Here is a 17,781-nt window from a genome sequence, read left to right as displayed (position 1 = left end):
GAGTTCAAACCAGCCTCAGCTATAGAGTAAGTTTGAAGCAAACACAGACCCATGAGCCTTTAGCTGAAAACAGACAAACAAAATAAAAAACTGAACAACAAAAGCATGTGTCAGGTGAGCTGTACTATACAGTCAATATTTTTTAATGTGTATAGCAATCTTCTGAGAATTTTCTTTTATTCTTATTGTAGGTGTTATAAGTTAAATTTTTGGCTCTCAAAATGTTTTGTACATTTTGGTCATTTATTTATTGATGATTTTTTATATTCAATAATATCTTTCTTTAAATAGACCCACCTATTTTTACTTTTATTTAAATTTTTTATTGTGAATTGAAGCTGCATGTTTTTATATGCCCAGACATTATTGCCATTGTAGTCAGTAATTCTTCTTCTTCCTTCTTCTTCTATTTCTTCTTCTTCCTCCTCCTCCTTCTTCCTCCTTCTTCTTTCTTCTTTCGTCTTCTGTTTCTTTGTCTTCTACCTTTTCTTACCAAGTGGAGACCATTTCTTAGAAAATGACCAGAAAATACCAGATTACTTTCTGAGGGTTCTTTACATAGGAAATTGGAATGGAACTCATTTTTCACTTGGGACTCAAAGTCTGCTGTAATTGGAATCTGGGGGTGCATCCCCAGCATACACACACATTCTCCTAAGTATCCGAGGAGAATTCTAGCGTTTTCCTTGTAAAGACGTTATGCTTGCGGCTGTTGCAGCTGCTTTCCAGTTATGGTTGAAGATGTGGCTGATGCTGAGGGCGGCACAGTGGGAGGATGAAGAGGGACATGCTCTATGCACTTCCTTCCCAGCCTCTAAAATAGGAATTGAATACATTTTCTCTCACTTATAATTTACCCATGTTGTGCTGTTTGAGCTAAAACACAAGGTTGTTAATATCTTTCATCCTATTAGACTTAAGTTCCAAGAAGAAAGGGACCATTATTCCTGCCATTATACCTGGCATATCACAATATGGTTTTTATGTTTTGCTTGGACATAAATATGTAGCCCATACTTCTTTGAAAACTTTTGACTCCTCGTGCCATAGCCTCCCTGGTACTGGATTATAGGGGTGAACCAGTATACCCTGAAAACTAAACCTCTTTTTAAAAATAATAGTACAAGCCAGGTGGTGCACATCTTTAATCCCAGCACTCACGGAGGCAGAGGTAGACAGAAGTATCGCTGTGAGTTTGAGGCCAGCCTGATCTACAGAGTGATTGTAGGACATCCAGAGAGAAATCCTGTCTCAAAAAACAAAACAAAACAAATAATAATGCCTATATTAGGAACTGCATTAGTTATTGTATACATTTCTGGGACATAATACTCGAGAAAAGCATGTTAAGGGAAGAAAGGGGTTTACTTGGCTCACAGTTAGTTCCAGACAGTTTGTCATGGGGAAGTCATGGGGCAGCCGCACAACCTGCAACACTGTGTCTGCAGAGAGCGCTGCTGCTTGGTTCTCAGCCTCCTCCTAATTCAGTTCCTGTCATCAGCCCGGGGACTGTGCCACCCATGTCAAGGATGGGTCTTCCTGTCTCACTAAATGGATCTAATGTAGACAATCCCTCACCCCGAGGGCTGTTTTCATGGTGACTCTAGATCCTGTAAATTGATCATCAAGATCAACCATCTTGAGAACCCAAAGCAAGCCTAGTTTCAGAAGACACTGGAGCCTCACTCCCACTGAAATCAGAATGGAGGCAGTGCTACCAAGCTCCTTTCGAAACTCAGAGTCAGTGCAGGGCTGCAGCGATGATGGCTCAGCCGCGCAGTGGCTATCTTCTAGTGGATCCAGGTTCAGCAACCTGTGCCCACAAGATGGCTCTGCTGTATCTCCAGGGCCAGGGGGATCTGATGGCCTCTTCTGGCTTCTACAGACACTGCATGCACAGACGTAATGCAGGCAAAACATAAAAATAATCAAATTGAATTTAAAGTAAAAATAGTCAGTATGACACGTAAGAAAAATCATAAGGCATAAGCATAGGAAAGAAAAATATAGTCCATATATGTAGATACGATGGCTACTTACCTGGGTAATTCAAAAGAATAAAATGAAAAAGTATACATGAACAAATTCAACTAAGCAAAATGATAGGTGACAAAAATGTTTTCAGCAATAGTCAGCTTAAACCAGAAAGTCATAGCTGGTTGTGGTGGTGCAAATGACCCCAGCACCTGGGTAACATACACAAGGTTTACTGTTAGTTTGAGGCTAGCCTACTCTACATTTTAAATTCTAGGGCAGTGAAGGCTCTATAATGGAATACTATCTCAGAAAAAAACAAAAAATAACTAAGAAAGGGCACTCTTGAGGCAGCGGAGTTAATAAATAAAGTACCTTCCTGGCAAACACGAGGACCTGACTTTGGATCTTAAGCACCCATGTGAAAGTGTGGTCACATGTGTTTGTAACCTTGAGGGGAGGGGATGGAGACAGGAGGATACCTAGAGCAGTCTAGCCAATTGGTGAACAGTGAGGTCACCAAGAGACCCTGTCTGAAATGATTAGTGTTGAAGCCAAGATAAAAGGAGAACAATGAAAGTAGGTGCATTTGGTGAGATTCTAAAGTGTTTAAAAATATGCCAGCATGTTAGGAAGTAGAACTTGAGAACTTTTAGTCCAGTTTCTCTTGTCTTCATGGAAGACAGAACATGGTCAGGACATATTACTCTACCCATTCTGTCTGTGACTATAGTGGTTGTCATTATGGTGTTACCTGTTTTGAAAGTACACTACAATTTTATGTTTAATATATTGCATTAAATTTTTTCATTATTTCTTTTTACTGTGGCTTCTTCCTCATAACAACTTCTGTTCATTTGAGTAGCAGTATAACGTCTTTAATCTGCTTGTCAGGCACTCAACTATGTTTTCCATGGGCTGCATCTTGGGATCCCATTCACCTGTTTCAGTAGGCAGTACTTTTCACTTGAGAAAGTAGCTGTTGAGGGTTAGCCTTTGTGAGAATATCAGTGTGGTCTTCCTAGGAGTTCCTCTGAAATATGCATTTTCTGGGCCTGTAGAACACTTGATGTAGAACACTTTTGCTAACCTGAGAGTAAACTCAAGTTATTCATTCATTCTGCAGTTGTTTGTTGGCTGCCTAAAGTGTATCCTTTGCCCTGTAATGTTAGGCTTTCAAATTCTAGCTCATCTGTGAGTAATCAGAGCCTGAACATACTAACTCACTTCACCTTCAAATGAAGCTGACTTGAGCCAGAACCCCTGCTTATCGATTGACATCTGGGGGTACTATGTCCTGGTAGCTACCTGATATCATCTTTGCATTTCTCAGATATCAAGAAATAAAAATGATCAGAGGATTGATCGGTTTATGTAGAGTTATTGATGGAACACAAATGGTCTTTAGAAGGAATTTCAAATTTCATTCAGATTATTTATATTTTACCTTAACGTTTTTAGAATGGTAGAATATTTGTATCTGTTAGTTCTGTTTAACTTTTAGACAAGTAATAGACGTACATAGTTTGCACATAATACATTAAAACTATCTTTATTTTAGTGCTCTCCTCTCCCCTTTATAAAGACAAATTTCATAGTCTAAGCTAGCCTGGAATTTGCTAGATTCACCAGCATGGCCTTGAATTTTTGATCCTCCTGTATCTACCTCTTCTTATTTTTTTTTTTAAGATTATTTTTTTTCATGTATGCAATGTTCTGTCTGCATGTATACCTGAATGCCAGAAGAGGGCAGCAGATCTCATTATAGTGGTTGTGAGCCACCCTGTGATTGCTGGGAATTGAACTCAGGACCTCTGGAAGAACAGCCAGTGCTCTTAACCTCTGAACCGTCTCTCCAGCCCCTGCATTTACCTCTTGATTACTAGGATCACAGGCTTGCACTACCATGCCCAGTTTGTGAAGTGTTGGGGATTAAGCCAGACCAGGGCTTTGTACAAACAAGACAAACATTCCATCAACTAAGGTACATCTGTACCCAGAAAGGCCTTTGATTGTTAGCATTAACCTGCATATAAGAAGGCTTTCTTTTTTTATTTTTATTTTTTTAAATATTCATCACAGGTTATTTACTTTGTATCCCAGCCGTAGCCCCCTCCCTCATTCCCTCCTAATCCCACCCACCCTCCCTCATCTCCTCCCTGTCCCTTTCCAAGTCCACTGCTAGGGGAGGTCCTCCTCCCCTTCCATCTGACTGACCCTAGCTTATCATGTATCTATAAGAAGGCTTTCTACCTATACAGTATGTTCTCAAGAAGTCATCCCTAAATTTTGACATCATAGTTTTTTGATACCGATCACAGCTCAGATTTTGAGTATTGACTTGGTTGTTAACTTCCCCCCTTATTTTAAAAATGTTAGGTTTTTTTTTTTAATTTTTCAGATTAAAAGACAGCATTACAAAGAAGCAGCCATAGTTACACTTTGATATGTAATCTTATAAACTTTTTTTTTTTTTTTTTTTGAGAAAGGGTTTTGGTGTTTTTTGCTTTTCTTTTTTTGGTTTTGTTTTTGTGTAGCCTTAGCTATCCTGGACTTACTTTGTGGACCAGGCTGGCCTCGAACTCACAGATATCCATCGCTTCTGCCTCCCAGAGTGCTGACAGACTTTTAAATATACACACACAATGTGATATCTATGTAGTAGAAATAGGGTCAACCATATACATGATTATTTTGTATGAATATACCTTTAGTATATGTCCAGTTTGACCCCATCTAGGGGTTCTCTTAACTCAACAAACATTGCTGTTCTCTCTACCATTGGTTCTTTTAGATGTTGTTCACACGATAGTGAATGCAGTAGTAAGAAAGTAACTTCCTTTGTGTATCTTAAATACTAAGGAAAAAAGTAAGCAAAATAAATAATATTCAGCAGTATTAAGTAGAAGGTAGGGAGAGGTGAGAAGGGAATGTGGAAAGCAAAAAGTTTCTAGAGGAGTCAGTGAAGGCCTCATTGGGAAAAAAAAAAATATTTGAAAAGACAGAGGGAGTGAAGGAAGGAGCTAGAGTGTGCTGACAAGGAGATACAGCAATGTGGGTTAGAGTTAGTGAAGAGAGTATTAGGAGATTACAGCTCAGAAGATTCTGGAGTGTAACTGCGAAGGTAGGGATTCAAACATGTAGGGAATATAAGTGCTTTTGCTTCAGTGGGGGCCTGGGTTTAACTTACGTCATTCTAACCATTATGTGGAGAACAGGGCGGAGGACTGCGAGGGCAAGGGTAGAGGCAGAGAGCTGCTGCCTTAACCTAAGCTTTACATGCCAGTTGTTTAGGTGAGAGTAAGAAAGACTTGTTTGACTCTAACGTACTTGTGGGTTATAGCATGGAACAGAAAAAGAGAAATAAGGGTGACACCAAGGTTGCTGGCCTGAGTGACTAGAAAAGTGGGGCCACCATCATGTGGAGAGCACTGTTTGTGGTATTTAATGTTATAAAGTTGGATGTAATTGCCAAAGAAGTCAAGATAGAAAATAGTAGAATACTTTGGCATGGTGACCTATACTAGCACTATGAAACTAAGTCAGAGGGATTGCTATTAGTTTAAAACCACCTGTATTCCATAGCAAGTATCAGGCCAGCCGGTGCTACACAGTGAGATGTTGACTCAAAGAAAAACACAAGAAAACAAGAAATGTCAGAAAGAAAAAGGAAAATCAGGACTCAGAGAGCAGTGCTCAGAGAACTGAGCCATTGTGTGAAAATGCTTGCCTGGGCACAGCCTTTGTGTGGGACTCAATTATTAAAAGTGCAAATACATTCACCTCGCCACTTTTAACATTCACCTTTAATAAGAAATTATGTAACCATAAGGATAATAACAGAAAAACCAGCATAAATATTGGGTATACTAGCAGTGGATAATTTCTGAACGAAACTTACTGAGACCACCCTGAGCAGTCTCTCTTTGGTACTTTTGATGAAACTGAGGCAGCTTATGACTTCAAGAGAGTAACATAGAATGAAGAATGAGCAGGGTAAATGAGTTGACCCTGGCAACTCTAGCATTTGTAACAGGCTGGCTGCAGAACTTCAGGGAACCAGGCTGTTTTTCTCAGTCCTCAATCACTGTCTACTTACTTGTCAGTTCTGCAGTGTGGTAACTTACTCTTCATGTTCCTGGTAAGTGGGGGGGGGGGTGTGCTCCTTATTTGACTGACATTTACTGCCTCACTATTTCTGCTGGGCTGGCTGGGCTGGCATTGAGGGACAGCTTAGTTAGGTGGGTTCTGGCAACAGGTGATAGTCATCTCAGTACTTGAACTGAGCATGGAAGATCTGTTTCCAGGGTGGCTCCTTCACTTGAGAACCAGCAGGAGGCTTTAGTTTCCTCATCATGTGGGTTTCTCCATAGAGCTTTTTCATTATCCCCTTGACTTTGCAGAGGTTCTTTTAGAATAAATGATTCAATATAGACAGAGAGAGGAAAAGTAATCATGATCACTTTTGATATCCTAGTCTTGTAAGTCACACAGTCACTTCTGCCATATCTTAGTTGTAAGAAGTGAGTCACTAAGTCCAATTAAGTCTGAAGGGAGAGAAGTGTTGATTGATTTGTAGGCATACTTGTCCTGTGGTCTAATATTGGCTACTGTCAAGTTTCATGTTGATTAGCTTAACGCCCATGTTAAAAAGGAAATGGGTCTGAAATTCTACTGAGCCAGCATCCTCTGAACCCTTTCTCACATTAGTGTCAGAGATCCAAGGAAATATTTTGAAAACCACATCATAACATCAGGTCTTTTTCTAACCTAATTCACACACACAAAAAAATAGTGTTGATGTATAAAATGACAGAACTCACAAAGAGCAATAATGGACACACATTCTATAGGTAGTGGACTGATTTCTGTTGCTGTCTTTTGTATAATGACTAGTAGAAAACTGTTGTGGTTTAGAGTGTTGGGTGTTGATTAGTCAGGCATGATTGTCTATAGAATATTTATGTGTGTTGTTTTATCTCATTTTCACTCTCCTTTAACAGAATAATACAACAGATCTTTGCAGGATTCTTTGCAAATTCTGCAATTCCCGGATCTCCACACCCCTTTTCTTGGTAAGTAACCATTTTTTGTATTATACTGCTTGAGTAGTACTATTTTAGATGCTATCATGTCTGTACCATAGCGAAAGAAAAACCTGCATAGGTGAGTATGTGGATGTGCCTGGGACATTAGATTTTTTTTTTCTTTTTGTGACCCCCAAACTCAGACAGAACTAACTTTTCCTTGTTGATGCTCAGGATAGCTGTCCTGATCCCCTAAGATACTGCTGGACGTGCGTGATTGCCTTTCTGTCTTGGTCTGAGGGTTATGGAATGGAATGGGATGGTCCCTGCCAGGCGTGGGATCTTCTTTGCAAGTTTTTCTTATGAACCACACAGGAAGATTTTGTGCTTTAAAAATTCCTGAAGTTGATAAGATAGCATTTTACTTTCTTCTCTCAAAGTAAGAAAGTTTCTCAGAGCCAACCAAAGACACATGTAGCTCAGTATGTGAGTGACACTTAGGCGTGGTAGGGACTACGGACAGTGTCTTCCTAGAACAGCCTTTCCTCCAGTTATAAGCCATTTCTAATGTCGGTACACAAGAGTTTTCTGTTCAGTCCTTCCCCACATCTCCTTTTTACAGGCTCTGGGTACTATAAGTGTGGTCTAGCTAGAGCCTGTTCCTATCATCCAAGAAAGAAGTCCGGCCAAGTCCCTCTGTAAGTGCTTAGCCACAGGACTGCTGTGGCTGCTTCTCTACCAGAAAGACCTTATTGTGTAGGTCACATGTGGCCTCTTTGAGCGAGGAAGTCTGCTGTAGATTTGGGCCAGTCAAAACACAAACTTTTCTTAACCCATAGGTAGTGAGCTCTTTTTGCTCTTAGGCGTCCTGTGGCATTTGAGATGGCATCACGTTTTGTTCCAGTTAGGCTAAAATTTGTTGAGAATAAAAGCATATCTCTAGATAATCTTCGACCTTTCAAATACAGAGAATTTCTTTGCCTCTCTAACTTTAGAGGACTAGTGACTTTTCAGCTGAGAGAGCAGTATCCCTTTGCTAGATTCCCCCTGTGGTATAAGGCAGAGCCTGGTCTCCCCACCTAATCCTGTCTGTCTCATCTCATGTATAGGAGCGGGATGCTGCACTCCAACCCTGGGGACTATGCCTGGGGTCAGACAGGGCTTGATGCCATTGTAACCCAGGTGAGGAGCTGCCTTTTGAGAGGGCGTCTGTTTGATGTGTCTCATGGTTCCACAGGCTTCCTGCATTCCTTCTGCTACTTTCTGAAATGACAGTCCCTCTGCTTTCACTAATAGTGTGAGCTTTTGAGTTTCCGTTTTTACTAAGTGATGGATGGGCTGTGGGTGTAGCATAGTTTCCATGCTCCTGCTAGGCATTTGGGGTTTCTAGAGGATGACTTTAACTCTGGAGGAAGTAAAAACTTCTCCTGTAACAAACAGTTCATTGGAATTTGTCCTCTTGTCCAGTCCTGTGAGGGATGGATGCTTCATGAAAAAATAGGGTCTCCCTTGTTGAAGCAGGGATTGCTGCTAGATGGAGCAAAGTAGAGGAAGGAAGCAGAGACGAGATCTTCCCATGCTGTGTGTAATTGCTTCAGTTGTTTATGCTCATTTTAACCTGATAGGTTTTCATTTCCCTGTGGGCCACAGAGAATAGAAAGCATGTTGTTTATTTATAAGTTTTCTTGTAGATAGTAATATACCCAATTTCTTGGCTTTTTACTGCTTTCATACTCCCACCCCTTCCTTCTGACTAAATGAAATTTTGAACCAGTTTGCTATTGCTTTTTATTAACCTGGAATTTTGTTCAAATCATCACAACTCTTTTAGTATTTTAAATTTACTTTATGCTCAAAGGTGGGCCGTTCTGTTAGGAGTCTGTCTCAAGTGTCACCCTGACATTGTAAAGCAGCTGTGAGTGTTCCAGCACCAGAAGGAGTCCTGCAGCAGTTAAGAGCAGCCAACATTCTTAATGCCTGCACTGTTTGTTCTCAGCTGGAATGCTTCCCTCTCTAGTCACTGAGATAATGATCGTGGCTGCTGTTGTCTTTCTGCAGCTTCTAGGACAGCTAGAAAACACAGGTCCCCCTCCAGCTGACAAGGAAAAGATCACTTCTCTCCCAACAGTGACAGTAACTCAGGAACAAGTTGGTAAGCTTCTTTTCATTTGTTCTGCCATCCTATAACATCTAATCTAACACCTAATGCATTTCTAATCTAAAGCTATGGTCCTCTAACATTCTTGTCTGGCTACCAGCTATGGAGGGCCTAGTTGGCATGCCTGCTTTCTAGGTCCCATAGGAAATAAAGAGATATAGTCATTTTTATAAAGCTCGATTAATTATATTCAGTAAAAGTACTTACTAACGAAACTCACTAAGTCATTTTAAAAGCTGTTGAAAATAGTGTTGGGCACATGATACCATAGGGAGGAAAAGAGGACAAACAAGAGGATAGGGTTTGTTTCACATAAGGTCCAGTCAGGTAAATTGAGAAATTGTTTGAAAACTTTCTACCACCCAAAACCTCATGAAACTTCCGCAGTTTGAAGGTTTTCTGAACAAATCTCCTCTCTACCGTATCTGGTCAGACTCTGCTGCACACATCAGACATCATTCCAGAGCTAATAAAAGAGCAGTTTCTATCTGACACAAATATCATAGTCATGCTTCACCCTTCTGAAGGAGTGAGGGGTGCAAGAGTTTTTAGGGTGGTTCTTCTGAAAATAATGTGCTAGATAAAGTGAAAAGGAGAGAGAACCGAAAAAAATTAGGGAGACTACTAGAAATACACCAGCATTTCTGGGGGTTCAAGTGATGGTGCAATGCTGACAGAAAGGAAAAGGTAGATTTAGAAGTGTAATTTTGAATCATCGTAGAGGAATAAACCTTTAATCCTAGCACTAGGGAGGCAGAGACAGGCAGATCTCTGAGTTCAAGGCCAGCTTAGTCTACGTAGTAAGTTCTAGGCTAGCCAGAACTACATAGTGAAAGACTAAGAAAAATGGAAGGAAAGAAAGAAAGGAAGGAAGGAAGAACAAGCAAGAAAGAAAGAGCAAGAAAGAAAAAAGTTCAACTTTGAAAAATTTTAGTTGAAAATTTTTAGTTTTATTACTGATTATATAGTAAGATAAAGGAGATGAGGGAGGGTGGGATTGGGAGGAGAGGAGGGAAGGAGCTACAACTGGGATACAAAGTAAATAAACTAATTAATATAAAAAATAAAAATTTAATTTAAAAAAAGAGACAAAAGATTATTAAAGAGGATTATAAGGTTCCAGAGCTTTATAAAGGTGACACTGCCACCATCAGGTGATGGAGAATCATGAACTGGCCCTGGTCCCCATGAGGAGATGCTGTGAGGGTTTTAATTCCAAATTTATTTATTTTGAGGTGCTAGCTGAGAGTCCAGGACGAGATGATTGGCGCTTGTCTTGAAGTTGGTATTGGGGGAATTGGCTGGTGGTGAAGTTTTGAGTGTGGTTGGATTAGGTTAAAATTAGAATGCTGCCTGGAAGGCTGCTGTAGTAGACTTGACATGAGAAGGGAGGCTGGAGTTAGCAGGAAGGTGTGAGATGGAGAGGAAGGGAGGAATCTTCCAACTGGTGGTCTCCCTCCAAATGCCTCCTCCTTGACCATCGCTAGGGCCTGGAGCACAGCTCATTATATTCTCGACCAAATTTCTGCAATTCAGAATTTGCTACTTAGAGCTGTCACTGCAGTAGCCATTTCCTCCAGGGGAAAAGGCTTCTGTTGACTGGTTTGGAGTCCTGCGTACACTTGTCCTCTGTGATTCTGTGCCATCTCCTGGTACAGCCTTTATCATTAACAGCTTCAGAGGACCCTGGGACAGCCACGCTGAAAATGGCACAGTAAGGAAAAGAATAGGATAAAGGTGGTCAAGACACTGACTAGACACCACTAAGGGTGTGAGAGAGCCCCTGGGTTATGGCACACAGGTTGCCGCCATTTTCTAGGCAGAAACTGTTTTCTAGGAAGAGGCTGTCACACATTCGGGAAGACGTTTTTCCTATTTAACTTACCTATTTTTTTTAATTTAGAAGATTGTGTTTATCTTGTGTCTGTATGCACATGTACCACAATGCCTGTGTGGAGGTCAGAGAATACAGTGTGGGAGCTGGTTTTATTCTTCCACATGTAGGTGGCGGGGATTGGACTCAGGTCATCCGTTTTGGTGGCAAGCTTTTTCATTCTCTTAGCTACCTCCCTGGGCCAACTCTCTGCTAACTCTTCTCACCTGTTACACTAAAAATTGGGTCTATTATATGATTCTCTTAGGTCTATTGGGATTGGCCCTATTTGTTTCTATGTCATTATCATTTGTCTCCATTTTGAATAGAATTCATACTTCTTCTCTGTCTACCACTTAGATGTAACTTCTCCACACCCCCCTTGATGTTTATGGCTGGGGGACACCTTTTATTAATGCATTTCTTGGGTTGTTAGAGACATCTGGTTTGGTTTGGTTTGTTTAAGAGGTAGACTTATAGCCCAGGGTGGCCTTGACTTGCCATGCTTCTGCCTCCCTCGCGCTGAGGGCGTATATAGGCCTGTACCACACGCCAAGCTCCTGGCTTTTCTTCTTTCTTTTGCTTGTTGCTTTAAAGCACACATCTTCCTTCCATAGATACGGGTTTAGAATGTCCAGTATGCAAAGAAGATTACACAGTTGAAGAGAAAGTCCGGCAGTTACCCTGCAACCACTTCTTTCACAGCAGCTGCATTGTGCCATGGTTAGAATTGGTGAGTACAGCCAGCTATGACCTGTGGCAGGCAGCTGGCAAGTTACCTGTTGGGGTGAGGCTGGTCCAGAGGAAGAATGTAGTTGCAGTTCAGAGAGCCAAACAGATCGGATGTTAGCCTCCCTGGCTGGTTTTTTTAACCCTTTGTAGTGCTTCTAACCAAAGGAAAGTGAACTGTAGCACACAGACCACTGTGGAGTGCCAGCAGGTTTGGTAAATACAGCAATTCTGAAGCACATTTAGCAGACTGTGGCTGTTCCTGTGCTAACTGGCCCGAGTTGAAGAGTTGTACCACAGTTGGTATAACCTGCAAAGCCTAGAACACTTACTCACTGTCCCTTTAATGTATATGAGTGCTCTGTCTGCATGTACACCTACATACCAGAAGAGAACATCAGATCCCAGTATAGACAGTTGTGAGCCACCATGTGGGTGCTGGGAATTGAAATGAGGACCTTTGGAAGAACAGCCAGTGCTCTTGAACCATCTCTGCAGCCCTAATTTTAAATTTTTAATCGTGTGTGGTAGGAATGGGTTTGTACACATGAGTACAGGTACCCTTGGAGGCAAGAAGAGGTATTGGATTCCCTGGTGGCCTTGGGTTACAGCCACTGTAACACATGGGTGCTGGGAACTGCACTCTGCTGAGCTTTTCTCCAGCCCCTTCTCTGTCCCTTGAAAGAAAATGTTTGTTTAATCTCATCGAGACTACACGAAGAAATGGTTGATAGTTACCTTTGTTCAGGTCACTATTGGCAGTTAGTTTTGCTTGCCATTATAAGTTAGCTTTTATTAACTTTTTGGCTTAGAATTCTGTCCACTCTGCTTAAAATTCTGTCCAGGAGATATCCTGGTATGGTACCTTTTTAGTTGTCAGGTCATGATTTATTTTACTGTTCTGGTGGTACTAGGGTCTTGTGAACGCTAGGCAGGTTCCCTTAAATCATAAGTTTGGGTTAAGTGGCATGTGGGTACGCAGGCTTCTGTGTGCATGAGGAGGCCAGAGAGCAGCCTTAGATGCTGCTCCCTAAGGACTACTCACTTTGCTTTCGTGAGACAGTGTCTCTGGGTGGCTGACCTGGAACTTGAAGGTCAGATGAGACTGGCTGGTCACAAACGCCAGGGATCTGTGTGTTTGCCTCCCCAGTGACAGGATTACAAACACCTATCACTGGCTCTTTACATGCTTGCTTCCATTTGTTTGCAAATATCTTACTGACTGAGCCATCTCCCCAGCTTGATTTGGGGCTTTCATGGGTGTTTGGTATTCCTAGCTTCTCAGGTCATAGTGTTTACATGGACTGATGTCATTTTGTTTCAGCACGACACATGCCCAGTATGTAGGAAGAGCTTAAATGGTGAGGACTCTACTCAGCAAACCCAAAGCTCTGAGGCCTCTGCAAGCAACAGGTTTAGCAACGACAGCCAGCTACACGGCCGATGGACTTTCTGAAACTAAAGACCTCACCTGAACCAGGGCTGCCTGTATTAATTAGTCTTGTTATCATAGCTGTAAATTGTATCAAAACTAAACAAACAAACAAAATAGTAGATGGATTTAGGAATCATGTAAGAAATCCCAACCCATAATATTAATGCAATGAGTGTATTTCTTCTCTAAATTTAAAGTTAAGACCTACAGATGGAATTGTGTCTACAACCAAATGCCTCCTGTTTCTGAATTGAGTGATACTTTTCTAAGTGTGAGACTTAATTATGTCAGTTTGCTCCTGCCTGAGTAGAATCAATTCCTTAAAGTCTAGCTAGGGTTCTGCTGTCCTGTTGTCTTGTAATGGGTGTCTCTACCTCCTTCCATCTCTACCCCACCATTAGTGGATCTCGCAGCAAATAAGAAGATCCAGAGCCCTGCGCTCCTGTTATAGAAAGTCTCTTTGTCTTAACTGTACAAGAGTTCCTACTCTTGACCACATTAGCAAGGTAAGAATAATTCAGGAGTCTGAGACTCTAAACTGTTTTGTCTTGATCTCCAGAGAGCAAATCAAGGAAAATTACAGTGGAAAGGGAAAGTGGCCTGTCATCGGATACTTTGGTTTTCTTAATTCAGGAAGTGCAGTTCCCCTAAAAACTGACATGGCATATCTTAGTCTTGGGTTGGTAGAAATCTGATTTTGGTTCCTTTTTGGTATTAAGTTGAGTAGTATATAGTCATGGAAAGACAGAGGTTGGAAATCTTTACTACTGAAATGTTTTTTAGTGACTATCAACTCACTGTTTACTGTCTTTCATACTAGGGACCTTACAATAATTTCCTTCAGAAAAATAGGATTATTTTATTACTGCTTCTATTCTAGTTCAGAGTTTTGGTAATTCACTGTTTAGGAATTAAAATTTTATGTTGTCTCATTTTAGTTTGTAAAGCTCATTTTTCATGTCTGAAACTTTTCCTGTTCTGTTCAGTTCTAGCTGTACTTGGAATCAATCTGATTAATGTAATAATCATGCCCAAAACAACTTAGTCTGGGAAAGGTAGACCTCGCTTTAAGTTCTAACAATGCCCATACATATGCTTTGTACGTGTTTAAAGCTGAATAAATGGAGATTGTTGAGATTGTTGTTGAGCATCAGCATCTCAGAAGGACACGACAGAGATATCTGTCAGCTGTTGGTGTACCAGGTAGGTCTATTTGTAGCATGGCATCAGCATTTCACAGTTTAGGACAATCAGAACAAGATCACTACAACTTGCTGTGTCTCTTTCTTGGCTAGAAGTCCTTCCCCGCTTTTTGATAACTCACACTCTGATTTGGGGTGAATGTGTGGGGATTTTATACTTTTTTAGAGGATTAAGAAACTGGGGAGGAAAAGGAAAAATGGGAGAGTGGCCTACTGAACTAATAACCTGCCCCTATAGTTTGTGGTCAGAGGTATGGTTCAAAAACCAGCCCTGGTGGCATGGGTCCTCCAATCCCAGCTATCTGGGAGGCTGAAGCAGGAGGAAAACAATCTAAAGGTTTGCCTGGGCTTCATAGTGAGCTCAGAGCCAGCCTAGACCTCTTAGTGAGACTATTTCAAAATAAATGAAAGAAAAGAGGCAGCGTGTATTGCTTAGTGTGGGGCACTTGGCTGGTTTGTGTAACGACCTATGCTCAACCCCAAAGTGTGCGTTCGTGTACGTGCGCACACACATAATTTAAATTGCTTAGAGGAGATGAAAATGTTTTCTTATATCCTCTCATGCTATGCCTTTGTAGGGGGTGTTTCTTTGGGGGTGTGTGATCTGTTTTATTGTGGTTAGGCCATAAAATATAGTCAGAAAATACACAATGACTTTGGATTGGGAGAAGAATGAGGGGAAATGAGAATTATGTTAAGACTATTCGATTGCTCACCTGTAGGAAGCTGTATTGAAGTTGGAGCATATTGTAGTTTCTGAGTAATACATTATCAGTTGTCTCAGAAAGATTTTGATAGCTCAGAAGTATTCATCTGTTCACTGTGTCCAGAGATGCCAAGGCAGACAGTTGTGTTTCCAGTTACATTTGGGGATCTAGAACTAGAAATAAGGGATCTAGGCTAGGCTGGGATCTGTCTCTCTCTTGCAGTTACCACATAGACTCCATTACTTTCAACTTTCTGTGGTCTCTAAGAGAACATAAAGCCATTTTACTGTTTCCCAGACTTGTCCTACTCAATTTTTAGTGTTCTATAATTGGAGGCACCTCAGATTTTTAGGTTAGTTTATGCTAAGGAATTACGGTTCTTCAGACAAACAGAACCAAAAATTGGTGCTTTTCTTCGCTGCCCAGGGATAAATCCATAAGGCATTGTTCTTGATTTTCATCATAACTTAAAGGAAAACACAATGTCGGGAGCCCTTGATGTCCTGCAGATGAAGAAGGAGGATGTCTTCAAATTCCTTTCCCCAGGAACCCACTTAGGTGGCACCAACCTTGACTTTCAGATGGAGCAATACATCTACAAAAGGAAGAGTGATGGTATATACATCATAAACCTGAAGAGGTTGGGGGAAGCTGTTGCTTGCAGCTCGGGCTGTTGTTGCCATTGAGGACCCCGCCGATGTCAGCTTCATCTCCTCCAGGAGCACTGTCCAGCGAGCTGTGCTGAAGTTTGCTGCTGTCCCTGGGGCCACTCCAATTGCTGGCCATTTCACACCTGGGACCTTCACTAACCAGATCCAAGCAGCCTTCAGGAAGCCATGGCTTCTGGTGTTGACTGATCCCAGGGCTGACCACCAGCCCCTCACGGAGGTCTCTATGTCAGCCTGCCCACCCGCACTCTGCGCAACACAGATTCTCCTCTGCACTGTGTGGACAGTGCCATCCCATGCAACAACAAGGGAGCTCACTCAGTGGGTCTGTTGTGGATGCTGGCCTGGGGAATACTCCGCATGCGTGGCACCATCTCCCGTGAGCACCCGTGGGAGGTTATGCCTGATCTTTACTTCTACGGAGACCCAGAGGAGATTGAGAAGGAGGAGCAGGCTGCTGCTGAGAAGGCCGTGACCAAGGAAGAATTCCAGGACGAATGGACTACTCCACCTCCTGAGTTCACTGTCGCTCAGCCAGAGGTGGCAGACTGGTCTGAGGGTGTGTAGGTGTAGTCTGTACCCATCCAGTAGCTCCCTCCTGAAGACGACAGGAGTGCCCAGACAGCCACTGAGGACTGGTCAGCAGTTCCCACAGCACAGGCCACCGAGTGGGCTGGGGCCACCAATAAGTGGTCCTGAGCTCCTCTGCAGACACCTGAGCAAAGGGAAAAAAGGAGGAAGGAAATAAAGTTCCTAAAAGCTGAAAAAAGAAAGAGAAAAGAAAGGGAAAAAGAAAAGAAATTGACTTGTGCAGTGATGATGGCTAAGCAGTCCCAGGATCTTCAGTGAGCCGGTGTGAGCTCTAGGGGAGCAGCGAGTGTGGTTGTAGTCCAAGTCTAAAGGCCTGCACACAAGAAAAACAGCAATATATATATCTAGTCTGAAAGCCAGCAGACCCAAGGGGAGTTGGTTTAGTTCCAGCCCAACAGGCAGGACAGACAGACCTCCCAGCTTAGACATTTGGGTAGGAGGAATTAAAGCACCCTCTCACTTGAGAGAGAATAGCCTTTTTGTTTGGGCTTGAGAGTAATATGCTGCTTTTCAGCCAACGGAGTCAAATGTTAACTTTATTCAAAACTGCCTTCGCATAAACACTAGGAATGACGTTTGACTGAGTGTCTGGGCCTCCTAGTCAGATGGCCACATAGCCATTGCAGGGAGGGAGCATGGAAATGATGGCCTGGAGTGATTTTCATGCTGTGTGAGCAAAACTTAATTTCTGGTAAATAATGTAGGTTGGCCTAGAGACTGCAGTGCAATGGCATACAGTATTTGCTTACCGTCTCTTTATCTTGGCAGTAAGAGGTGTCTTCCATTCTAGGAGAGAACAGAAGAAACATTTTATAGTCTTTGTTCTAACACCAGAGTGTGAGCTGGGGTTAAAAGCTTATTTTTATAATGCTGTATCCTTAAATATAAAACAGTTTAGATATGGTGCCCACATCAGAAGGCTAGTAGTATCTTAGTTTCATTTCAGTTGCTGCGATGGCAAAAAAGCACTTAGGAGAGGAAAGATTTGTTTGCCTTGTAAATTTCAGGGGGTAGTCATGACTGTGGGGAAGTCAAGGCAGAACTTGAAGCAGCTAGTTACGTGCTTAGCTGAGCAGGGAGAGAATGCAAACATGCATGCCTACTTGCCCAGTTAGCTGCACCCCGCTTTGTTCTCACAGTCCAGGGCCCAGTACAGGAAATGTGCCATTTGCATTCAGGATGGGTCTTCCCACCTCAGTTAACCAATTAAAAGAAATGTTTCTTATAGGACTGTCCCTAGACCAATCTAATCTAGGCAACCCCACACTGAGGTGCTTTCCTCAGATGAGTCCTGCTTGTGAGAAGTTGACAGTTCAGAAGGAAGTGTCATGAGACCTTTATATTGGTGTTGATGCTCTAACCTTTGAATTCTAGGCAGAGCTCAGCAGGTTTTTCTATTTTGATCTTGCTTGTTATA

General features: G+C 41.9%; 1 protein-coding gene and 1 pseudogene across 1 annotated transcript in view; both read left to right on the top strand.

The window, feature by feature from the left end:
* Positions 1-14,331, top strand: part of Rnf115 (ring finger protein 115) — a 65,165-nt gene extending 50,834 nt beyond the window's left edge. Inside the window, exons 5-9 of the mRNA XM_055603843.1 lie at positions 6,978-7,049; positions 8,111-8,183; positions 9,060-9,153; positions 11,650-11,765; positions 13,086-14,331. Of these exons, the coding sequence (XP_055459818.1) occupies positions 6,978-7,049; positions 8,111-8,183; positions 9,060-9,153; positions 11,650-11,765; positions 13,086-13,217 (487 nt within the window). The 3' untranslated portion in view covers positions 13,218-14,331. The remainder of the gene's footprint in view (positions 1-6,977; positions 7,050-8,110; positions 8,184-9,059; positions 9,154-11,649; positions 11,766-13,085) is intronic.
* Positions 14,332-15,542: 1,211 nt separating this feature from the next.
* Positions 15,543-16,949, top strand: LOC129673933 (40S ribosomal protein SA-like; annotated as a pseudogene).
* Positions 16,950-17,781: the final 832 nt, after the last annotated feature.

The sequence above is a fragment of the Psammomys obesus genome, unplaced genomic scaffold (assembly GCF_907164565.1).
Source record: "Psammomys obesus unplaced genomic scaffold, mPsaObe1.curated_primary_1811, whole genome shotgun sequence".
In the NCBI taxonomy this organism is placed as follows: Eukaryota; Metazoa; Chordata; class Mammalia; order Rodentia; family Muridae; genus Psammomys; species Psammomys obesus.
The sequence above is the reverse complement of the archived record's forward strand: the minus strand, read 5'-3'. Positions and strand labels throughout refer to the sequence as shown.